The sequence below is a fragment of the Cynocephalus volans genome, chromosome 8 (genome assembly GCF_027409185.1).
Source record: "Cynocephalus volans isolate mCynVol1 chromosome 8, mCynVol1.pri, whole genome shotgun sequence".
In the NCBI taxonomy this organism is placed as follows: Eukaryota; Metazoa; Chordata; class Mammalia; order Dermoptera; family Cynocephalidae; genus Cynocephalus; species Cynocephalus volans.
The window spans coordinates 57,288,295-57,313,091 of record NC_084467.1 but is presented as its reverse complement, the minus strand read 5'-3'; the positions used below and the strand labels follow the sequence as shown (position 1 = coordinate 57,313,091).

Genomic DNA, 24,797 nt, shown 5'->3' with positions numbered 1-24,797 from the left:
TTATGGCTGACTCTTTAGCAGAGACAATGGAGGCCAGAAGGTAGAGGAATAATATATTCAAAGTGCTCAAAGAAAAAAAACTCAACCAGCATCTTATATCCAGTAAAACTTTCATTCAGAAGTAAAGGTGAAATAAAGAGTTTCCTAGATAAAAACTGCAAGGATATATTCCTTCTGAGAAGTTCATGATGAAAACAAGTAACTTTAGGTGGTCATTAACATCCACATGAACAAAGAACACCAGTAAAGGACATGTAATTATAACAGCACTATTATTGCATTTTTTTAACCTTAACTAATTTGATAGTAATGGTATAAAATAATATGTATATAATGTATTATTGTACCTGTGAAATATAGAAATGTGATATATGTGTAATATATTTTCCAAAGACCACACAAAGGAGGTAGATGGGTGCAAAGCTGTAATAGACTAAGAAAATGATGACAGATGGTAAACTAATAATTATAACACTGAACTTTTGGTTTGTAATATTAATAGATGTGCTTAAAAATACCACTAAGAAAGGACAAAGGGAATAGAGTGATATAAAAGTAATATTTCAATATACTACTGAAATTAAGCTAGTATAAATCCAAACCTATTTTGATACAATGTATATGGTCCTAGAACAATCACTTAAAAAAATATTTAAAAATAGTGAAAAAATTATTAATGAAATTAAAATGCTACATTAGAAATTATTATGCAGAAGAAAATAATAATGTAATATTGCAGTGGTGGTATGTAAATAATAAATAGGTCAAAGAAGAAATCAATAGGAAAATCAGAAAATATTTTGGCATAATTGATAATCAAGACACAACATACCAAAGCTTATGGGATGGAGCTAAAGCATTGCTTGAAGGGAAATTTATAGACAGAAATGCCTACACTGGAAAGAAGAAAGATCTCAAATCAATAACCTAAACTTCAAACTTAAGAAACTGAAAGAAGAAGAGCAAATAATATGAACTAAGTAGAAAGAAGGAAGTAATAAATATTGGAGTGGAAATTAGTGAAATATTGAATTTAAAAAAATAATAATGAAACCAAAAGGTGGTTTTTTGAAAAGATTAACAAAATTGACAAACCTTTAGCTAAGACTAAAATTACTAGGATCAAGAGCATGGAATATCTTTCCATCTTCTTGTATCCTCTCTAATTTCTCTCAGCAGTGGTTTGTAGTTCTCATTATAGAGATTTTTCACCTCCTTGGTTAACTCAATTCCTAAGTATTTTATTTTTTTGGTGGCTATTGTAAATGGGCAGGCTTTCTTGATTTCTCCTTCTGCATGTTCACTATTGGAGAAAAGAAATGCTACTGATTTTTGTGTGTTGATTTTGTATCCTGCTACTGTGCTGAAATCATTTATCAATTCCAACAGTTTTTTTGTAGAGGTTTTAGGCTGTTCGATATATAGGATCATGTCATCTGCAAACAGGGACAGTTTGACTTCATCTTTTCCAATCTGGATGCCTTTTATTTCCTTCTCTTCTCTGATTGCTCTGGCTAGTACTTCCAACACTATGTTGAATAGGAGTGGTGAGAGTGGGCATCCTTGTCTAGTGCCTGTTCTTAAAGGAAAAGCTTTCAGCTTTTCCCCATTCAGGATGATATTGGCAGTGGGTTTGTCATATATGGCTTTAATTATGTTGAGATACTTTCCCTCTATACCTAACTTATAGAGGGTCTTTGTCATGAATGAGTGCTGAACTTTATCAAATGCTTTTTCAGCATCTATAGAGATGATCATATGGTCCTTGTGTTTGAGTTTATTAATATGGTGTATCACATTTATTGATTTGTGTATGTTGAACCAACCTTGCATCCCTGGGGTGAATCCCACTTGATCGTGATGAATAATTTTTCGTATGTGTTGCTGTATTCTGTTTGCTAGTATTTTAGTGAGGATTTTTGCATCTATATTCATCAAGGATATCGGCCTGTAGTTTTCTTTTTTGGTTATATCTTTACCTGGTTTTGGTATCAGGATGATGTTTGCTTCATAGAATGAGTTTGGGAGATTTGCGTCCGTTTCAATCTTTTGGAATAGTTTGTAAAGAATCGGTGTCAATTCCTCTTTGAATGTTTGGTAAAATTCTGCTGTGAATCCATCTGGTCCTGGGCTTTTCTTTGTAGGGAGCCTTCTGATAACAGCTTCAATCTCCTTTATTGTTATTGGTCTGTTCAAATTTTCTACGTCTTCACGGTTCAGTTTTGGGAGCTTGTGTGTGTCCAGAAATTTATCCATTTCCTCCAGATTTTCAAATTTGTTGGCGTATAGTTGTTTATAGTAGTCTCGAATGATTCCTTGTATTTCAGATGAATCAGTTGTAATATCGCCTTTTTCATTTCTAATTTTTGTTATTTGAGTCTTCTCTCTTCTTTTTTTTGTTAGCCATGCTAATGGTTTGTCAATTTTATTTATCTTTTCAAAAAACCAACTTTTTGATTCGTTGATCTTTTGAATTGTTTTTTGGTTTTCAATTTCATTCAGTTCTGCTCTGATCTTAATGATTTCTTTCCGTCTGCTAACTTTAGGATTGGATTGTTCTTGTTTTTCAAGATCTTTAAGGTGAAGTGTTAGGTTGTTCACTTGCCATCTTTCCATTCTTCTGAAGTGAGCATTTAATGCAATAAATTTTCCCCTCAATACTGCTTTTGCAGTATCCCACAGGTTTTGGTATGATGTATCATTGTTTTCATTAGTTTCAATAAACTTTTTGATTTCCTGCTTGATTTCTTCTTGGACCCATATGTCATTAAGTAGAATGCTGTTTAATTTCCATGTGTTTGTATAGTTTCCAGAGTTTTGTTTGTTATTAATTTCTAGTTTTAATCCATTGTGGTCTGAGAAGATACATGGGATAATTCCAATTTTTTTGAATTTATTGAGACTTGATTTGTGACCTAATATGTGATCTATCCTGGAGAATGATCCATGTGCTGATGAGAAGAATGAATATTCTGAGGTTGTTGGGTGGAATGTTCTGTAGATATCTGAAGAATCAACATAGTGAAAATGTCCATACTACCCAAAGTGATATACAAATTCAATGCAATCCCCATCAAAATTCCAAAGACATTTTTCTCAGAAATGGAAAAAACTATTCAGACATTTATATGGAACAATAAAAGACCACGAATAGCCAAAGCAATGCTCAGCAAAAAAAATAAAGCTGGAGGCATAACACTGCCTGACTTTAAGCTATACTACAAAGCTATAATAACCAAAACAGTATGGTACTGGCATAAAAACAGACACACTGACCAATGGAATAGAATAGAGAATCCAGAAATCAACCCACCCACTTACTGCCATCTGATCTTTGACAAAGGCACCAAGCCTATTCACTGGGGAAGGGACTGCCTCTTCAGCAAATGGTGCTGGGATAACTGGATATCCATATGCAGGAGAATGAAACTAGATCCATACCTCTCACCATATACTAAAATCAACTCAAAATGGATTAAGGATTTAAATATACACCCTGAGACAATAAAACTTCTTAAAGAAAACATAGGGGAAACACTTCAGGAAATAGGACTGGGCACAGACTTCATGAATATGACCCCAAAAGCACGGGCAACCAAAGGAAAAATAAACAAATGGGATTATATCAAACTAAAAAGCTTCTGCACTGCAAAAGAAACAATTAAAAGAGTTAAAAGACAACCAACAGAGTGGGAGAAAATATTTGCAAAATATACATCTGACAAAGGATTAATATCCAGAATATATAAGGAACTCAAACAACTTTACAAGAAGAAAACAAGCAACCCAATTAAAAAATGGGCAAAAGAGCTAAGTAGGCATTTCTCTAAGGAAGATATCCAAATGGCCAACAGACATATGAAAAAATGCTCAACATCACTCAGCATCTGGGAAATGCAAATCAAAACCACATTGAGATACCATCTAACCCCAGTTAGGATGGCTAAAATCCAAAAGACTATGAACGATAAATGCTGGCGAGGCTGCGGAGAAAAAGGAACTCTCATACATTGTTGGTGGGACTGCAAAATGGTGCAGCCTCTATGGAAAATGGTATGGAGGTTCCTTAAACAATTGCAAATAGATCTACCATACGACCCAGCCATCCCACTGTTGGGAATATACCCAGAGGAATGGAAATCATCAAGTCGAAGGTATACCTGTTCCCCAATGTTCATCGCAGCACTCTTTACAATAGCCAAGAGTTGGAACCAGCCCAAATGCCCATCATCAGATGAGTGGATACGGAAAATGTGGTACATCTACACAATGGAATACTACTCAGCTATAAAAACGAATGAAATACTGCCATTTGTAACAACATGGATGGTCCTTGAGAGAATTATATTAAGTGAAACAAGTCAGGCACAGAAAGAGAAATACCACATGTTCTCACTTATTGGAGGGAGCTAAACATTAATATATAAATTCACACACACACATACACACACACACACAAATCGGGGGGGGGAGGGAAGAAGATATAACAACCACAATTATTTGAAGTTGATACAATAAGCAAACAGAAAGGACATTGTTGGGGGGGAGGTGGGGAGGGAGAAGGGAGGGAGGTTTTGGTGATGGGGAGCATTAATCAGCTACAATGTATATCGACAAAATAAAATTAAAAAAAAATAAATAAAAATTAAAAAAGTAAAATACGAAAAAATAAAATAAAAATAAAATAAATAAAATAAAATAAAATTACTAGGATCAGAAATGGAAAAGGGTATATTACTAACCTTACAGAAATAAAAAGCATTATAAAGGACTACTATGAACAATTGTGTGCCAACAAATTAGATAATTTACATGAAATGGACACATGTCTAGAAAAACACAAACTACTAGAGGAACTGATTATAGAAGAAATAGACAATCTGACTATACCTATAACAAGTGAAGAGATTAAATTAGTAAGCAAAACAAAACAAACACCCTCAAAAACTACCCACAAAGAAAAGGCCAGGCCCAGATGGCTTCACTGTTGAAGCCAGTTTTTACAAACTTGTCCAAGACAGAAGAGAAAGAAACATTTCCCGAATTTTTCTATGATGCCTATGTTACCCGATACCAAAACCAGACCAAGATTTCTCAATAAACTATTTGTTATGAATATGAATGTAAAAATTCTCAACAAAATACTAGCAAAACAAATTTAGTGACATATAAAAAGTATTATACACCATGACAGTATTAATTTGCTAGGACTGCCATAACAAAATACCACCAACAGGGTGGGTTAAACAACAGAAATTAATTTCTCACTGTTCCAGAGGCTAGAATTTCAAGGTATTGGTAGGTTTGCTATCTTCTGAAGCCTCTCTCCTTGGTTTGCAAATTACTGTTTTCTTACTTTGTTCTTACGTGGTCTTTCCTCTGTGTGTGTGCATACCTGATGTCTCCTTGTGTGTCCTAATCTCTTAGAAGAACAACAGTCAAATTAGATTAGGGCCTACCCTAACAGCATCATTTTAACTTAATTCTTTAAAGACCTTATTTTTAAGTACAGTCACATTCAGAGGTACTGGGTGTTAGGGCTTCAATATATGAAATTTGGGGGGATATAATTCAACACATAACAATGACAAAGTGGGATTTATCCCAGAGATGCACAGTGGAAAATTAATGTAATATATCATTTGAATAAATAACAAAATCACATGATCATCTCAGTGGATACAGAAAAAACATTTGATAAAATTAAACATTTTTTCATGATATAAACACTCAACAAGCCAGGAATAGAAGGGAATTTCCTCAACCTGATAAAGGACATCTACAAAAAACCCCACAACTTATGCCATACTTAATTACAGTAATAAGACAAGTCCTTCTTGTCACTTCTATTGAACATTGTACTGAATGTTCTGGACATGGAAAGTGGGCAAGAAGAAGATATGAAAGGCATCCAGATTGGAAAGGAACAAGTAAAACTCTACTCATATTTGCAGATGACATAATGTTAAATGTAGAAACTCATAAGAATCCATTAAATTAGAAATAACAAATGAGTTCTGTAAGGTTGGAGAATACATGATCAATATAAAATAAATTGTATTTCTGTACACTGAAATAATTTGAAAATTAAAACGATTTATTTCACAGCATTAAAAACAATGAAATACTTAGGAATAAATTTAATAAAAGAAGAGCAAAATATATGCTCTAAATATTTCAAAACATTATTGAAAGAAATAAAGGAGGTCTAAATAAACGGGAAAGTATCCCATGTTTATGGATCATAAGACTTACCATGGTTAAGATGGTGATATTCCCCAACCTGATCTGTCAATTCAAAGCAATCATTATCAGAATCCCAGCTGACTTCTTTCTACAAATTGGCAACTGGTTTTAAAATTCATATGGAGTTGCAGGGGACCCAGAATAGCCAAAAGATTCTGTAAAAGAATAAAGTAGGAGTACTCACACTTCCCAGTTTCAAAATTTACTACAAAACAATAGTAATCAAGATAATACGGTATTGGCCCAAGACATATAGATCAATGGAATAGAATTAAGAGTTAAGAAATAAATCTATACACCTAAGGTCAACTGATTTTTTTTTATAAGAATGCCAACATCATTCAGTTTGGAAAAGATAGTCTGTTCAATTAGTTGTACCAGGACAACTGGATAGCCACATGAAAAAGAATGAAGTTAGACCCTTAGCTCATAACATATAAAAAGATCAACTCAAAATGGATCAAATAACTAGATTTAAGAGCTAAAACTATAAAACTTTTAGAAGAAAACATGGGGTAAATCTTCATGACCCTGGATTTGGCAAAGGATTCGTAGGTATGACACTAAAAGCATGAGGAAAAGAAAGAAAAAGAAAAAGCAGATAAATTGTGCTTTGTCAAAATTAAAAACTTTTTTTCATCAAAAAGACAACCCAGAGAAGGGATAAAATATTTGAAAATCTTGTATCTGATGAGGACTTGTATCTGTAATATATAAAGAATTTTTATAACTTATTAATGGAGACAAGAAAAACAAGTGAAAATTGGGGATATGATCTGAATGGTCATTTGTCTAACATGGTTATATAAATGGTCAAAAAGCACATGAAAAGATGCTTGACATTATTAGTCATCAGAGAAATGCAAATTAAACCCACAATGAGATATCTACTTTACACCCTCTAGGATGGCTAGAATCAAAAATTCAGATAACAAGTGTGAAGAAATCAGAACCCTCATACACTGCTGGTGGAAATGTATAATGGTCTGGCCACTTTGGAAGTTTCTCAAAAGGTTAAGCACAGTGTTGTCATATGACCCAGCAATTCCACTTCTAGGTATAATACCCAAGGGAAATTAAAATATATTTCCACACAGAAAGTTGTACACAAATGTTTCTAGCAGCACTATTCACAAGAGCCAAAATGTGGAAACAACCAATTGTCCATCAATGGAAAAATGGCTAAACAAAATGTGATAGATAGATCCATACAATAAAATATTATTCAACCATAAGAAGGAATGAAACATTGATGCATGCTACAACGTGGATGAATCTTGAAAACATTATGCAAAGTGAGACAAGCCAGTCACAAAATACCAAAGAGTATATGATTCCGTTTACATGGAAGTCCAGAATAGGAAAATCTATAGAGATATGAAGTATATCAGTGGTGCCTTAGGGCTAGGAGGGGAGACAGGAGTTACAGGGTCATAGTTAAAAGGATACAGAGCTTCTTGAAGTATAAAAAGCTTCTACAATTAATTGTGGTGATAATTACACATATCTGTGAATATACAAGGGGTTTTCATAAAGTTCATGAAAAATTTTGTTTTTTAATTCCATTTTTCTGCAAACTTTTCAAAGTAACTTGTACTAAAACCCACTGAATTGTACACTTTAAAAGCTATTTTAAAAGTTAATTAGTGGGCCGAGCCCGTGGCGCACTCGGGAGAGTGCAGCTCTGGGAGCGCGGCGATGCTCCCACCGCGGGTTCGGATCCTATATAGGAATGTCCAGTGCGCTCACTGGCTGAGTGCCGGTCATGAAAAAGGCAAAAAAAAAAAAAAAAAAAAAAGTTAATTAGTGAAGACTATATGTAATTTTATAGAAATTTTGAATTTTGAAAATTTATGTAAAATTAAAAAATTCTTTCAAAAAATTACACTTAACCTAAAGGGACAAACAAAAATTGAACATCGGAAGCAATTAAAGAAATTTATATGAATAATTTTTCTTCCTTCAAAGAGAATTCCAGGCCCAGATGGCTTCAATTGTGATATATGCCAAACTCATAAATGGATGAAAACAGAACATACAAGAGAGTATGTATATGCTAGCCAAAAGACGTTTTATCTAGCATTACCTTGATATTAAAACCTGAATACAACAGTACAAGAAAGAAGCATTATGAGCCAATCTCATTTGCAAACATAGATGGAGTAATCCTCAATAAAATGTTAGCAAATAAAATTGAATAACAACAAAACTGCATAAAACAAAAGGAGAAAGTTGAGTTTACACACAAAAAAATCAAGGTTGGTCTAACATTTAAAAATCCATAGTGTACTTCACTACATTAAGTTTTTCTTAAAGGGAAAAAAAAGTATATAATTGTCTCAAGACAGACAGAAAGTAATAAGATTTAATATTTATTCAAAATTTTTAAAATTCTTATGAAACAGAATCAAAAGGCACTTTTTAAATCTGATTTAGGCTATCTGTAAAATCCTACAGCAGCAATTAAATCAAATAGTGAAACATTTCAAAAATGGCTGCCACTTTTATCCAATATTTTTGGAAGTCTTAGTTCCGTTTGGCAAGAAAAAGAAATAAAAGTTGTAAGAACTGGAAAGGTGTCCCGACCCGCGGGATATTCAACGCAGACCCTGGAGGGGGGAGTGGGAATTGGATGGGACAAGAGACGCGAGAAATGGAGACAAGACAGTATTCTGATCAAGTCTTGTTTATTAGCCAGAAGGTCACAGCTTATATAGACAGCAGGAGGGAATCAGCAGATAAGGAAGTATGCAGATGTTTTCTGGGAAAAATCACAGGGCAAATTGTTCCAGGAAATGGAACATTTCTCAGCTATCTAAAGCAAAGCAGCAGTGATCTACGCCTAGGGCTGTGCAAGCAGTAAGAAGGAGAAAAGGGCGGAAAGGTCACAGCATTTATATCTTTAGTGTCTGAGGGCTATTGTCGGGGCTTCATGACCCTGGGCAGGCTATGACCGGGCTCTTTGGCCCTGGACAGAAAGGAAGAAGCAAAATATTGAATATTTGTACATGACTCAATTGTCTACAGAGAAATTCAAAATCACCTACTGTTAAATTATTAAATTAATAAGCGTGTTTAGCAAGTTTATTGATATCAAATCAAAAATAAAAATTGTGCATTTATATACCAGCAATGAATAGTCCAAACATTAGATATTTTTAAATGAGACCATTTATAGAAGCACTAAAATATATCAAGCACTTGCAGAAAAAAATAACAGAAGATGTACATACAAATATTTTTAAAACTGTAAAATTTTATTTGGAAACATTAAAAGGAACTCAAACAAATGGAGCAATAGACCATGTTTATGCTTAGAAACAGTAAATTTTAAGCATATCAATTATCTCCAAGTTTTGATTTATAGATTCTTTGCAATTTAAATCAAAACTTTAAAATCATTTTATTATATTTTTTTCAGAAACTTGTCAAGATAATTCTAAAATGTATATAAAAATTCTAATGGCTAAAAATAGCCAAAACACTCTTGCATAAAAACTTGATGAAAAGATTTGCTCTCCAAGATACCAAACTTAATAAAAATGTGTAATATTATCAGCAAAGGAATAGACAGAGAACCTACAAATGACCTGAGCATATATAAACAATTGTTTTATAATAAATGCACAATGCAGACTAATGAGGAAAAGATAGGATTTTTAAAAAATCTTGTTAAGACAATTGGGTACTATTATGGAATAAAAATATATTGGCTTCCTTCCTCATGCTATATACAAAACTCAATTTCAGGTATATTATAGACCTCAATATGAAAATCAACATACAGAAAATATGACTTCAGAGAGAAAATATGAGACATTTAAAACACAAATCATAAAGAAAACATGATAAATTTGATTGCATTTAGACTAAGAACTTCTATTCATCAAATACACCATAGAGATAATGAAGCCACAGAGTGAAAGATGTTTACAACTTATAAAACTGAAAGGATTTATATTCAGAATATTTAGTGAACTACATTATCGATAAGAAAAAGATCCCAATAAAAAAGTGTGCAAAGGACTTGAAAGGGAAATTCTCCCTTCCAAAAGGAAATCAAAATGGAAATAAATATAAGAAAAGGAAAATTTCCAACTTTATAGAAATTAAAATAAAAATGAGATACTTGTCCACTCATATCAGACTGGCTTAAATATATAAATCTGACTGTGCCAGTTGATGAAAATATGGAACAACAGCAACTGTCACACACTGCCTGTAATTTTGAAAATTTTCACCACTAATTTGGAAAACAGTTTTGTGTTAGCTAATCAAATTGACCCATCAATTTCATATCTATATATCCCCTACACAAACGCATGCTTATGTATACCATATTTTTACACAAATGTTTATTAAACCAATTTTAATGTGGCCCAAAACTGGAAATAATTCAAATATCTACTAAGCAAAATAGATAAATATGGTTCAATGGACTACTTTACAATCATCAATAAACGAACAAACTACTTTACAGGTGAAAAAATAAAAACATTGTTGAAAGTAAGATGCCAGATATGAAGGAATATATAACTTTATTTATATAAATTTTATTTTATTTTGTTTTGTTTTGGTGGCTGGCTGGTATGGAGATGCGACTCCTTGACCTTGGTGTTATAACACTTGGCATTCTAGCCAACTGAGCTTATACAAATTTTAGAATCAAGCAAAACTGAATTTCATTGACAGACATGGGAAACACCAATTTTGGCAAAAATCTGAAGCAACCAGAACTCTCATATACTGCTAATGGGAACCACTTGTGAAACTCTTTAGCAGTATCTTTTAAACATGAACATATACATAATCCACTACCCAGAAATCTCACTCTTAGGTATGTACCCAACAGAAATTTAGAAAGTATGTTTAGCAAAACACATGTGCAACAATATTCCTACCAGCACCACTTGTAACAGCCAAAAAAAAATTGGAAACTACAGAAATATCCCCGAACAATAGACTAGATGAATAAAATTGTACATATTCACACAAATACTGTACAACAAGAATAAACCATCTACTACTGTAATCAACAATATGAATGAATCTCTCAAACATAATACTGGACAAATGAAATCAGATATCAAAGGGTATAAACTGTATGGTTCCATCTAAATAAAGTTCAAAACAGGCAAAACTAATATATGATTTCAAGAAGATTGTTACCTTTGATGGAAGATAGAGACTCTCATGAAAGGAACTTCTGAGATGCTGGTAAATTTTATGTTTCTAAATCTGAATGCTAGAGGCTTCTGGTCAAGATGGTGGACTAGACGGTCCCCAGCGTCTCTCCCACAAATCAACCAATGTACAACTATAAAAAAGCAACAACAGCCAAGTTGGGGCCGCTAGAGCTCAGGGGAAGAGGAGGAGAGACCTACGGAGGGCATGAAGGAGGGAGAAGCTACAATGAGAGAAAGAAAAAACTGCTCAGAGTGTTTCATTCCGCAGCCGCTTTAAGGCTGGAGCTGTGGAGCGCATGGAGGAGGAGCTGGCAAAAGCTGCAGCTGTGCCCTTTGGACTGAGTTGCTTGGAGGTGGCAGAGGAGAAGAGGGCCTTAGTGGCCCCCAATCCAGCAAGACCACTAATAGGGTTTCCGTGGACCCACATAGGAATGAAGAGACGCAACAACTGAACAAAAGGAGGCACTCAGAGGCCAGTGAGTCATCGCAAGGGACCGGAGCATTGCCTGTCCCATGGGAAGTGTTTGGAGGATGGGCGGTGGGGCAGACAGGCCCACTGAGGGAACACTGGGGCACAGCAAGAAGAGCTGATCTGCACCCCAATCAGCATACGACCACTGAGAGGAGACTGAACAGGAATATAGAATTGCACAGGGTGCAGTTTGATGAAAAGACTCAGGCCCAGATTAGAGTTTCTACACAACCCAGGTGCACCGGGTCTCTGAAGAGCCAGAAGTACCTGTAAAGTCAACCATTAAAACCTGAGCTGCACAAAAAGCCTTCTCTAGGGAAGCAGCAGCAAAGCAGCAATTTAGCTCAACCACACAGCTCAAGTACTGATCCTCACAGGAAGTTCCCCTATTTTAGAAGTAAGCAAAGGACAAAAAATTAGTTCCAGCCCAGGCACAATGCCAGTGCCTTGGACCAACCCTGCGACCTGAGGTATGGAGCCAGGGACCAGACCTCCCTTCCACAACCAGACACACCTCCAGCTCCAAGGAACATGCCCCCAAAAATCACCTCCTTGTGGGCAGCCCACCACAGCCACCACCATAACCACAGCTGCCACAAAAGTGGCTAGACACCACAACCACCACACAGATGGTCTGCCAACCACTGGAGTGCATTGACACAAGGAGAGTCACCAGCAGAGACCAAAGAAGAGGATGTCTCACTCTACAAAGCCGATTATAGAGTGACAGAAGAAGCATATGCTCTACGATAATATTGGGGGACCTGAACACACCTCTCAGTATCAGACAGATCATCTAGGCAACAAATCAACAGAGTAACCATTACTGTTTCAAAAGGAGAGAAGAAATCTAGGGTAATTAGAGGGGGCTGGGGGAGGGAGCGGGGGATAGGGAAAGATTGGACAAGGGGCATAAAGAATAAGTACGATTTGTAATAATATATATGCTAGTAATATTGATTTGATCAACATATCTCAATGTTGAACTTGAAAAATACGTATAATCAATTATGATTCAATAAAAATTAAGAAAAAAAAAATATGAATGCTGGTGATAAACCAGAAATCTGACGTCACCTAAAAGCCTTGAGGGATCTGAAATGGGGTGAAAGTAACATCCCCACATTTTGGAACTGTTACCACAAGACTATTTGTAACCTAAAACCAGACCCAGTGATGCCTGAAGAGGCTATGTATTAACTTAGTAATGTTGAAAATGTATCTTGTGACCCTTACTCGTACATTTGTGCATATGATGGAACCAAGGGCCAATCACTAACCTATGTAATGCTATGTAACCAATAAAAAAACCGATGCACTGATTAAAGGGCTGTTGCCTCTCTTCCCTTTTTTTCTCCTTTCTGTGATTATAAAAATACTGTGTCTGCAAATCAGAACACATGGTTCAAGACCTCTTGAATCTATATCTTCCTGGGCTGCAATCACTCATATTGGCTCAAATGAACTCTCTGATACTCTATCAGTGCCTTAGGATCAACATTCAGGTCAACACTGGGTATATGTGTATGTTCAATTTGTGAAAATGTATTAAGCTTTAAATGTATATGTGTACTTTTCTGTATGTATATTTTACTTCTTAACAAATTTTTAAAAGTAAGCTCTATTGTTTAGGGATACGTATTTAGTGAAACTATAAAAAGGAGAAAGTAAAGAATTACCAATTTCAAATTAATTTTTATGGCTGGGGGGAGGGAGAAGACTGACCCAGAAGGGGCAAAGGCCAGGGAGTAGCTTCTGGAGGTGCTGTCAATGTTCTAATTTTTTACTTTAGTGGTGATTACAAGAACATTTGCTTTGTTTTCTTTAATGAAACAGTTATGTTTCAATTACATTTTTGTATGTGTTCATTTTTATAATTGATATGATTAAAAATGAGTCAAAAATAAACCAAGAACGTATAACAACTTGGGAAATGTTTATTAATATAAAGTTAAGTGAAAAATAGTGAGTTTCAAAAAATCTTACAAATACAATATTAAATACACTGAAATATTAACAATCTGGATGAATTATCTTTCTACCTTTCTGATTTTCCTGAAATTAATGTGTTATTTATATATAGGTAAAACATGAATGAGATTTTTTTAAAAATGTGTGCCTCATTAAGAAACTTTTTAAGCATAAAATTTTACATTATCCAATTTTTCATGTTTATCCTATCTAGGAACAGTACCTTTATCTTTTTTCTATTATACTTCTATTTTTTTTTAGGACCTGTTATTTAGAAACACTGTTTTTTTAGTTATTTCATTTTAAATAACCATTTTCTACAGGTGTTTGATATAAATGGAGTTGATGTTACTCCCCGGCCTCTTTATCGTCCAGATCCACATATTGGTACAGCAAAACCAAATAAACTATTGACATCACAAGAAGGATCTTTTGGATCAGAATTTATAGCTTCCTATAGCCTTTATCAGAATACAATAAATCCTAGCATATTAGGGCAGTTTACAAGGTAGAGTATACTCTTCTATATTCTTTTTTTACATCATATATATTGTCTTTTCATATAAATTGCATATATGTAAATTATATATCAATTGCCTCCATTCTCCCAGCTTCCATCTATTATCCTAGTGTGCCATCTCTATGTTCCTCTCATGTTTTAATTAGATGCAGAGCTTTTCATATCGTAAGAGTTCCCATACACTCATACCAAAGTATTTGTGAAAAGCATATGGATTTTACTCAAGATTTCCTGAGGAACCAAAAGATGGGGATTACATCACATACACACAGTTAATTGCAAATTCCCATTAGGCTCCCGCCCCCCCCCCCCAGGTTTTTCAGCTTCTTTTAAGCTGCATTTTATAGGAAGGGATGGCTTTCCTTTTTTTCCTGTTCTCCCATGCAAATCCCCATCTCCTAGGCTTTGATTTCTCTCTTATTTTATAATGGTGAGCAATTATGTACTGCTATAGAGTCTGCCTCCAAATGTGCATACAAAACACATGGGAGTGCTTGGTAAAACAAATATTCCAATAAACTTGACCCACTCTTTTGGTGGGCAATTGAGACTATAAATAGAAGGGGGGGTGAATATGTAATATCATGGAGTAATGTTAAATTCATATGTTTAAGAAAATTATTTTTGGATTCTTCCATGGATTTCCTGCTGATACACAGATTTTTTTTTAAAAAATCATATTTTTAAGATGACATTTGAACAATCAGCAGAAACCAGGTAAAAAAAATGAAAGGAGGATTATTCCAGGCTGAGGCCCTGAAGTAAGAGAGCTAGCTCCATAAGATTGGAGACCTGGAAAAAAAAAAAAAAAAAAGAGCTAAGGAAAGAGTGATAAGTAGGCTTTAGTTTGGATTTTTATCCTAACTGTATCGGGAATCCATTGAAGGACTTTAGGAATAAGTTTGACATGTCTAACCCTTAAAATTTGTTTTAAATGACCTTTCATTTAACATTAAAATAAACTCATTATTTAAAAATTAATTTATTTTAATCTATTTTGCTTATACGAGTATAGTATATTTGATTTCTCCATCTGACCATATGTTCTAATTTATATATTTAATTTCCCATAAGGACATCTAAGTTAAGGAGTAATGTTATTATTCATTATTAAAGGTCAATTTTAGGAAGCAGTTCAGTTTCTAAGTCAAGTGCATCAACAACTGAATCAATAGTAGCAGAGGACCTAGAAGAACCATCCTATAAACGAGAAGGATTGGCTAGTTTTACAGGTAATGAAAATGTACTCCTTTATTTCAGTAACAGTTCATTATTTGTTTAGCCTGCATGCTTATTATTTGTTGGGTACTTGAAATAAAAGAATGATAATGATTTACAAATGCTGGCTTATGGAATTACCAGGGAAGTATTTCCCTTTCTATTTTTTTAAGTTCCCAAGGTTACTCTTTTGAACCATCATCCTGAGGAACCACTGACCCTGTGTTAGAACTCAACTTCTAACTCAGGAGACAAATAATTCTGGTACATTTGTAAGCAGTTCCATAATAAGACATATGCAGAATGTGATGGGAACAGTTCAAAAAGAGTGATTAAATCCTTTGAGGTGAAAAAAAGGCTTCACAAAGAACATTATTGAACTTTAAATTAGGTTTTAAAAGATGATAACTTATTTGTCAGATGAAGAAATGGGGGAAGACCAGTATAGGCAAAGGGTAAAACATGAGGTAATACAAAGGATTTTGAAAATGAAGATACAAAAATGAGATGATGGATGATCAAAAGTGCTGGGAGAAATGGTTACATATTTGAGGGGTACTTGCTTTGGAGTGCAATAAAGATATCTTTTGTTCTGAGATAATGAGGGATAAGTGAAGATACTGATATGGCTGGAAAAGTGGTGCTCCATGGACTTTTCTTTATGGTGTTAACAGGATGTAACAGGAATGCTTCTAACAAGAATCAACAGAATAGCTAACAACAAAATATCCTACTAACATGAACTTAAATATTTTTCTCACATTAGAAGAAGTTAAGAGGTAGAAAGTTTTTGGCTTTGATTTTGTGGCTCAATTATGGCAGATTCCAGATTGGCAGTTCTGCTATTCTCTTTTCCAAAACCTTTTCTTCTTGCCTTATGGTCCCAAAATATCTTCCCCAGCTCTGGGTATTTCATCCACTTTAAAGGCAGTAAGAAAGTGAAAGGCAATAGCACCAGTCACATCTCCCTCATTTATCAGAAAAGTAAAAGCTTTCCCAGAAGCCTTTCTCCTTCGTTTGTATTTCTGTTTTCATCTCATTGTGCCAGAACTGTGTCAAATGGCCACCCTTAGCTTCAAGGGAGGCTGGGAAGCTAAATAGTTGATTTCCCTGGCCCTATTAATGGAAAGAGGCAAGAGAAGGGAGAAGAGGCTAGGAATAAAAACTTAGCCAATCAGCAATGTCTGCTGCAGGAGAGAACCTCATTCTCTCAGAGGGAGGCAGGAAGGATTGTATTATTGTCATAACCTCCTCCAGCTTTTCCTACATATATTCTTGCCACTCTCTAATCTGTCTTTCCAAACTGATCCAGAATGGTCTTTTAAAAAACACAATCAAGCCTCCTCTGCTTAAAAGCCCTTCAATGGATTTGCACTAAAATTTTTATGTACTGATTTGTTTCAAAGCCTTTCTTTGCTTGTCTGCATCAAAAACAAGTAAAACAAATTCACGTCTAGAACCTTTGAATAATAATATAAATGTTTATATCATCCTTGCCAGGTGTTAGTGAATTTTAAGTACAAAGTCAGTCTCTAAATTGAATCACACCTGAACAATTCACTTCTACCACCTGGCTTCTCTTTCAGATTAGAGTAGTGTTTCTCATTCTTGAATGTACATCAAAATCATCTGGTATGCCTTTTGAAAATTCCCATAGTTCAGCCTCACTTCAGGCCAACTGAACTGTAATATCTGGGAGTAGAGTTTAGGCATAAGTAGTGGTATGCTGATAAATGTTGCACTGTCTGCACTGTGGCAAAGGAAGCCCTGAATTGTAGCATTTGCCAATTTCCATGGCATAAATACTCTCAACCACAGCAGATTTCAAGCTCCCAACACGAAGTTTCTGAATGGATGTTTAGTAGCACACTATTATATAGCATTTCCACCATGCAGATACAATAGATATAAATAACTGAAAGAGCTTAGATAATAGTAAAATTTAATCACATAATTAGAAAGTGTTGAGTATTGACCAATTTTTGTCTTTGTTTTTAATGATTTATTTAATTACAATTGTATATAATTTAATTTTGGATAATGACTGTGTTTAACAACATTCCTGAAAATTTAACAATTGGCTCTTGCAAACTAGTGTATAAGTCTGCTCTAATATATTTCTGGATATACATATGTTTAAATATTTCCCAGGTAATTCTAATGTGTAGCACTTTTCTAAATTAGTATTTAAAATATTGTTAGAGTGCAATCTTGTAACACCAAGGTCAAGGGTTTGGATCCTCATACCAGCTGGCTGCCAAAAATTACACACACACACACACACACACACACACACACACACACACACACACACACACACACACACACACACACACACACATATACATACACACATACACATACACACACACACACACACACAGAGAGAGAGAGAGAGAGAGAGAGGGAGGGAGATGCCTAGGTCACACATCCAGAGTTCTGATTTAATTATTTTGAGATGATGCCTGATTATTAGAAATTTTAAAAGATTTCCAGGCAATAAGGAATGTGCAGTAAAGATTGAAAACCTCTTCTTTATAGCAGTGATTCTCAAAGTGTGGTTCCCAGACCAGCACATCAATATTATCTGGGAATTTGTTAGAAATCCAAATTTTAGACTCCTATCTACTGAATAAAAATCTCTAGGGGTGGAATTTTAGTTTCAGCTCCAACATATACAGAGTTTAAAATGTATTACTCCTGTCTTATAATAAATAAATTGCCCAAATTGAAAATTAACAACTTTTCTTGGACTCATCACAGAACTGAAATGACAGGGCAAACTGCCGTCCTGAATCTGGAGAGACAGGTAATCTAGAGAAATATAGTTCCCAATATTCGGTTACCATAAGCTGGGGGAACACATAAATGTAACACATTATTCTCATGATTTGCTGGAGGCTAAGTGCTTCCTAGTTCTAGAATAAGAAATTCATCAGGCACCACAGTCATGGGAGAGATAGGGCCCACACTTACATGGGCTTTTATTCCATCTATCAAATTCTCTCAGTGATGTTCTGAGAAAGACATGCTAGTGGCTCTGGCTAAAGGAGGGAAACAATAGTCACCTTGAAACACTTCCAGCCTCTTCCTAACAAAGACCTACTCTGGGGGTGGGGATTTGCTGGAGGGTAATTTTGAAACTATATTCCAGTTAGGGGAAGAGAATTCTTCCCTAGCACCAACCTTTCTTGCTTACCTAGGGGAGAAAAAGAACAGTGGATGGGGCTTTGAGGAATTATGTTGGGAACACTTCAACCAAGGAAGAGAATAGGAAACAGGAGTAAGAGTCCCATTTCCTTGGAGTAGGAACAGAAATATGTGTGAAGACCAGACCTCTAAGACACAGGTCAGCTAAAAGACTGAGAGTCAACCAGATTATAAAATACATACCTTTCCCCACACCTTACCACCAATGGGCCAATAATATTGGAATATACCAATAATACTGGATTACAGCTGAAAGAGTTGCAAGACACAGGCTTTTTCTAAGGAGCAGAACAAAGAGAAGTTCCTGAGTCAAGAGGGAAACAAAAGCAAGGACTGTAGATGATTTTGAAGCCTTTGACACCTGTAGCTACAACAAATTCTAGACACAACCAACTCCCTAGCGTGATTCCCATAAATTCTTATGCTAAAGGTCTATTTACCTCAGCACCTGTTACCTGATACAACATGACATTCATCAAAAACTCATAAGGCATGAAAGGGTAAGAAAAAATATTTTGAAGAGGTTAAGCAAGCATCACACCCAGGTTCAGCTATGACACAAATTTAAAAATTACTGAACAGGGAATTTAAAATAATTATAATTAATATGTTAAGAGGTCAATGGAAAAAGCATATAATGTGCAAAGTGTGTAATGTCAGCAGAGAGATGAAAATTATAGGAAAGAATCAAAAGGAAATATGAGCAATCAAAAGCACAGCAAGAAAAATGAAGGCTATTTTAGATGGGTTTATCAGTATACTTGACAGGGCTGAGGAAAGTATTCGTTAATTTGAAGAGAGGTCAATAGAAACTTCCCAAACTAAAATGCAAAGAGAAAAACAATGGGAAAAACAAACAAAACCCAAAAAACAGTCACCTAAGAATTGTGGGACAATATCAAAAATTGTAACATACACATAATTGGAATACCAGAACAAGATGACGGAAGAGAGACTGGTATAGAAAAAATATTAGTAGTAATGCTGGTTGAAAACATTTCAAAGTTAATGGTACACACTATAACAGAGATATAAGAAGTTCAGAGAATACAAAGTAAGATAAATATCAAAACAAAACAAAAATACAAGCCAGGGAATATCATACTCAAACTACAGACAACCAAAAACAAAGAGAAAATCTTGAAGGAATTGAGAGGAAAAAACACTTTACCTATTGAGGAATGAGGACATAAGTTACAATAGACTTCTCATGAGAAATCATGTAAGCAAGAAGAGAGTAACATGAAATCTTTAAAGTGTGGAAAGAAAAACCTGGCATCCCACAATTCTATATCCAGAAAAATTATCCTTCAAAAGTGAAAGTGAAATTACTTTCACAGACAAAATTCTGAGGGAATTCAATGCCAGCAGACTTGCTCTGGAAGAAATGTTCAGGCATAAGAAAAATTATATAGATAGGAAAGTTGGACCTATATAAAGAAAGGAAGTGCACTAGAGAAGGAATAAATAAAGGTAAAAATATATTTTATTATTTTTATTAATTTATTCTAAAAGATAGCTATTTCTTCATAGCTATAATAGTAACTATTAGATGTTTATAACATATAGATAAATGAAACAAATGACAGTAATGTCAAAAGGGATGGGAGGAAGAAATTGGGAATACATTATTATAATGTACCTGCACTATATGTGAAGTGTTTTCGTATTATTTGATGGTAGATGTACATTATTTTTAAATGTATATTGTAAACCCTTGGACAAACCACTAAAAAGTTTTTAAAAGAAATATAAATGTTATGCCAATAAAGGAAATAAAATGAACTTATTTAAAATGCTTAATTTAAACCAGAGAAGGCAGAGAAAGAGGGAATAAAAGAAACCAAAAACAAAAGAAACAAATAGAAAAAAATAAAAAAGATGCTAGATTTTAATCCAAGTTTACCAATAAGCACTTTAAATGTGAATGATCTAAATATATCACCTAAAAGACACAGATTGTCAGGTCAGATTTAAAAAGAAAAACAAGACCCAATTACATGCAGACTACAAGAAATGTACTTTAAGTATAAAGGAGCAGATAGCTTAAAAGTAAAAGGTTGGAGAAAGATATGACAGGCTAATAGTAATTAAAGTAAAGCTATTATAGCTGTATTAATTTCAGACAAAGCAGACTTCAAAATAAGGAAGATTATTAGGCATAGACAGAAATTATGTAATGATGAAGGGGCCAATTTTACAATAGGACATAATACTAAACACTTATGCACCTACCAACAAAGCATGGGAATACATGCAGAAAAAACTGAAAAGAGAAATAGATATATCCACTATTATAGTTGGAGACTTCAGCACTCCTCTGCTGGTAATTGATAGATCAAGCTGGCAGAAAACCAGTGAGAATGACCTAAACAGTGCACAGGGAAAGGATGTCCTCTCTCACAACTTCTATTTGACATTGTATTGGAAGTCCTTCCTAGTTCAATGAGACAAGAAAAAGAAATAGTAAGAGATATCAGCAAAATGGCAGAATAGAAACTCTCAGACTCCGATCCTCCCAGCTACCCAAAAAGTTCAACTAGCAACTATCCACAGGCCAGAATATCCTTTTAAAACTTCAATACTTGGAAACAAGCCTAAGACATCCACATTGTTTACAGAACTGAATGAAATCTGAATTAGAAGGGTAAGAGGAATGATCTTGCTTCAAACGTGCCACCTCTTCTCTTCCCCCAAGTTGGCATAATGCCAGAAAGAGAGTATTTCACAGGACCCACAGTTTCTACTGGAGGAAAAGAGAAGCATAGGAAGACATACAGCTTCCCCAGCATGCTGAGATGCTTCCTAGGAGGCTCACTCAGTCTTACCTCATGGGGAATACTAGGGGACATGGCACTGTTAGACTTCCCATGCCAGGTGGACACAAAGAAAGAGACAGAGGTCAAGTGACCAGTGTGTGGATCTTGGTGGTAGCTGTGGGCCTCTGCCAGCTGTGGTGCCTGATCACAGATACCAGCCAATCTAAAAGCTCACTTGCCGAGCAGAGATGGTTGCTTCCAGAAGTACAGTGGGAGGTTCAAGCTAGCTTGAGTCCCTAGATTGCTAATTTTCAAACCCAGCTTCTGAGCCCACATCAATGACCCTGCTCAGACAGGGATACACTCTCCACCCATTTTGGAGCAGTGTACTGACTAGATCTGCTTGATCCAGGAAGTCAAGCAGTTATTCCACCCAGCTAAAAAGCCCATTCAATGACCCTTCCCAGGCTGGGAGACTTTCAACTCTGTGCATTTCAGAGAAACATAGGAGCTAGTCTGGCTTGGCCTGGAAAGTGAAATGGCAGCTCCTCTCAGCCAAAAACTTTGTCAAATTACATTGCCCAGGCATCGATACTTACCTCTGTGCATTTCAGAGAAACACAGAGGCTATATCTGCTTGATCCAGTAGGTCAAAGAGCTCCTTAACTCAGCCAAAAGCCCAACCTTTAGCTTCACCCTGATAGAAAGCTGTCCTCAATTGTGCATTTTTTAGGAGCATAGCCTTTGGTCCCTCCCATCTGAGCAGTGACTTTGCCTTGGAACTCAGCCTGCAGCTGTGCCTAACTACAGATCCTAAATGCAGAATTGCCCATCCAAGAAATATATCCTGTGACCAACCTGACCAGAAGCCATCAAAGTACCCAGCCTGCATCCCATCCTGATAGCAGAGCCCAGCCAGCGGTCTCACAAGACAGCAAAGTCCAGACATAAGCCCCATCCAAAATTAGAGCAAAGGCAATGGCCCAGCCAACTAGAGAACTCACAAAAAGCTCTGCCTACCCAGGGTTGTCACCAGTTGGCTCCTCTAGAATCACTGGCTAGATTAAATGGTAAAGGTCTATCCCTGCCAAAGAACACCTATGAAGGCCAGAAGAGGGCTGTTTGCTCAAATGTGTGGACAACAATGCAAGGACACAGTGATTACAAAGAATAAGGAAATCATGACATCTCCAAAAGAAACTAATAAAGCTCTAATAGTTAATTCCAAAAAAAAAAATGGAGATCTATGAAATGACTGACAAAGCATTCAGAATCATATTCATAATGAAGTTCTATAAACTACACGGATATATGGATAGAAATTTTAATGAAATATGGAAACTAATACATGACCAAAGTGAGAAGTTAAGCAAGTATATAGAAATAATAATAATAATAAAAACTCAGATAGAAATTTTAGAGATAAAGAATACAATGACTAAACTAAAAAATTCAGTAGAAAGCTTCAACAGGAGACTCATTCAAGCAGAAGAAAAAAATCAGTGAGCTGGAAGACAGAACATTTGAAATTATCCAATCAGAGGAGCAAAAAGACAAATGAATGAAAAAGAATAAAGAAATCTTATGGAAATTGTTGGACACCATCAAGATACCAAACCTTCCCATAACAGTAGTTGCAGAAGGAGAAGAAAGAGGAAAAGAGTGGCAAAGAATATTTTAAGAAATAATAACTGAAAACTTCCCTAATCTGAGATAGATGTCCACACCCATGTACAGGAAATGCAGAGGTCTGAAGTAAAATTCACCCCAAAGAAGTGTACACCAAGACACACAATAATCAAACTACCACAAATCAAAGACAAAGAGTAGTAATCAAAACAGCATGGTACTGGCAAAAAAAAAAAAAAAGAAGACACATTGACCAATGGATCACAATAGAGAGCCTAGAAAGGAACCCACACATTTATGGTCAATTGATTTTTGAGAAAGATGGCAAGAATGTGCAGTGGGAAAAGGATAGTGTCTTCAATGAATGGTGTTGGGAGAAACAGGATATCCACATGCAGAAGAGTGAAATAGGACCCTTATCTCACACCATATACAAAAATAAACTCAAAATGAATTAAAGACTTAAATGTATGGATTGGGAGAAAATACTTGTAAACCATACAGCAGATAAGGAGTTAATATCCAAAATATATAAGGAGCCCCAACAGCTCAATAGCAAGGAAACAAAAAAATCAATTAAAAAATGGGCAAGGAATTTGAATAGAGATTTCTTGAAAGAAGACATACAAATGTTCAACAGATGTTTGAGAAAATTTTGAACATCACTAATCATTAGGATAATACAAATTAAAACCACAGTGAGATATTATCTCCCTCTTGTCAGAATGGTTAATATCAAAAAGACGAAAGATAACAAATGTTGGCAAGGATGTGGAGAAAAGGGAACCCTTGTACACTGTTGGTGGGAATGTAAATTATTATAGCCACTATTGAAAACTGTATTGAGGTTCCTCAAAAAACTAAAAATAGAATTACTGTATTATCCAGCAATCTCACTTTTGGGTATTTACCCAAAAGATTTGAAATCAGTTTGTCAAAAATATGTCTGCATTCCATGTTCATTGCAGCCCTATTTATAATAGACAAGTTATGGAATGAAGGACTTTGCACCTCTCAGTATCCTGAAGGTTTTCAATGTATTATTTGAATGGAAATTGAGCCCATTGCATTCCTGTAGCAAGCCAGGACTTTTACTGGAGAGTCTTTCTAGCTCCTGGTGAAGATGATAGAGGGGGACTGTAATCTAAACCAAAAGACAACTAATATGAAGGCCAAATGAAGAATAACAGGTTGTTGTTGATGTAGACCACAAATTAACTTCAGGGCTCAAAGAAGGATTGCATACTATGTACCGACACACACTTGCCCCATATTCTTCTTGAGTAGTACCAACAGTTACTCACCCCAGTCTTCCTATTAACATTGTAGGATAGTTATAATGGAACGCCCTTGGAGCTATGACCATATAGCTATGACCACGAGACTCAAGGAAGCTGGATGTGTTAGTGAGGGAGACTGTTTATGGGCTATAAGATCCAGTGTAGCTTCAGAGAGGTTGAATAGACCACATCTCACAACATGGTCTTTTCCTTGACTGTACAAAGTCACCTGCAATGGATTTTGGTAAGTAGGAGGAAAAGTGAAAATTAAAAATAGCAATTATTTAGTGATATTCATTGTTATGT

At 35.3% G+C, this 24,797-nt stretch overlaps 1 protein-coding gene across 1 annotated transcript in view; it reads left to right on the top strand.

Annotated features, from left to right (window-relative positions):
* The window catches only part of DNAI4 (dynein axonemal intermediate chain 4), a 126,026-nt gene that overhangs the window by 26,270 nt on the left and 74,959 nt on the right, over window positions 1-24,797 (top strand). The window contains exons 3-4 of the mRNA XM_063105770.1: window positions 14,199-14,383; window positions 15,512-15,627. Of these exons, the coding sequence (XP_062961840.1) occupies window positions 14,199-14,383; window positions 15,512-15,627 (301 nt within the window). The remainder of the gene's footprint in view (window positions 1-14,198; window positions 14,384-15,511; window positions 15,628-24,797) is intronic.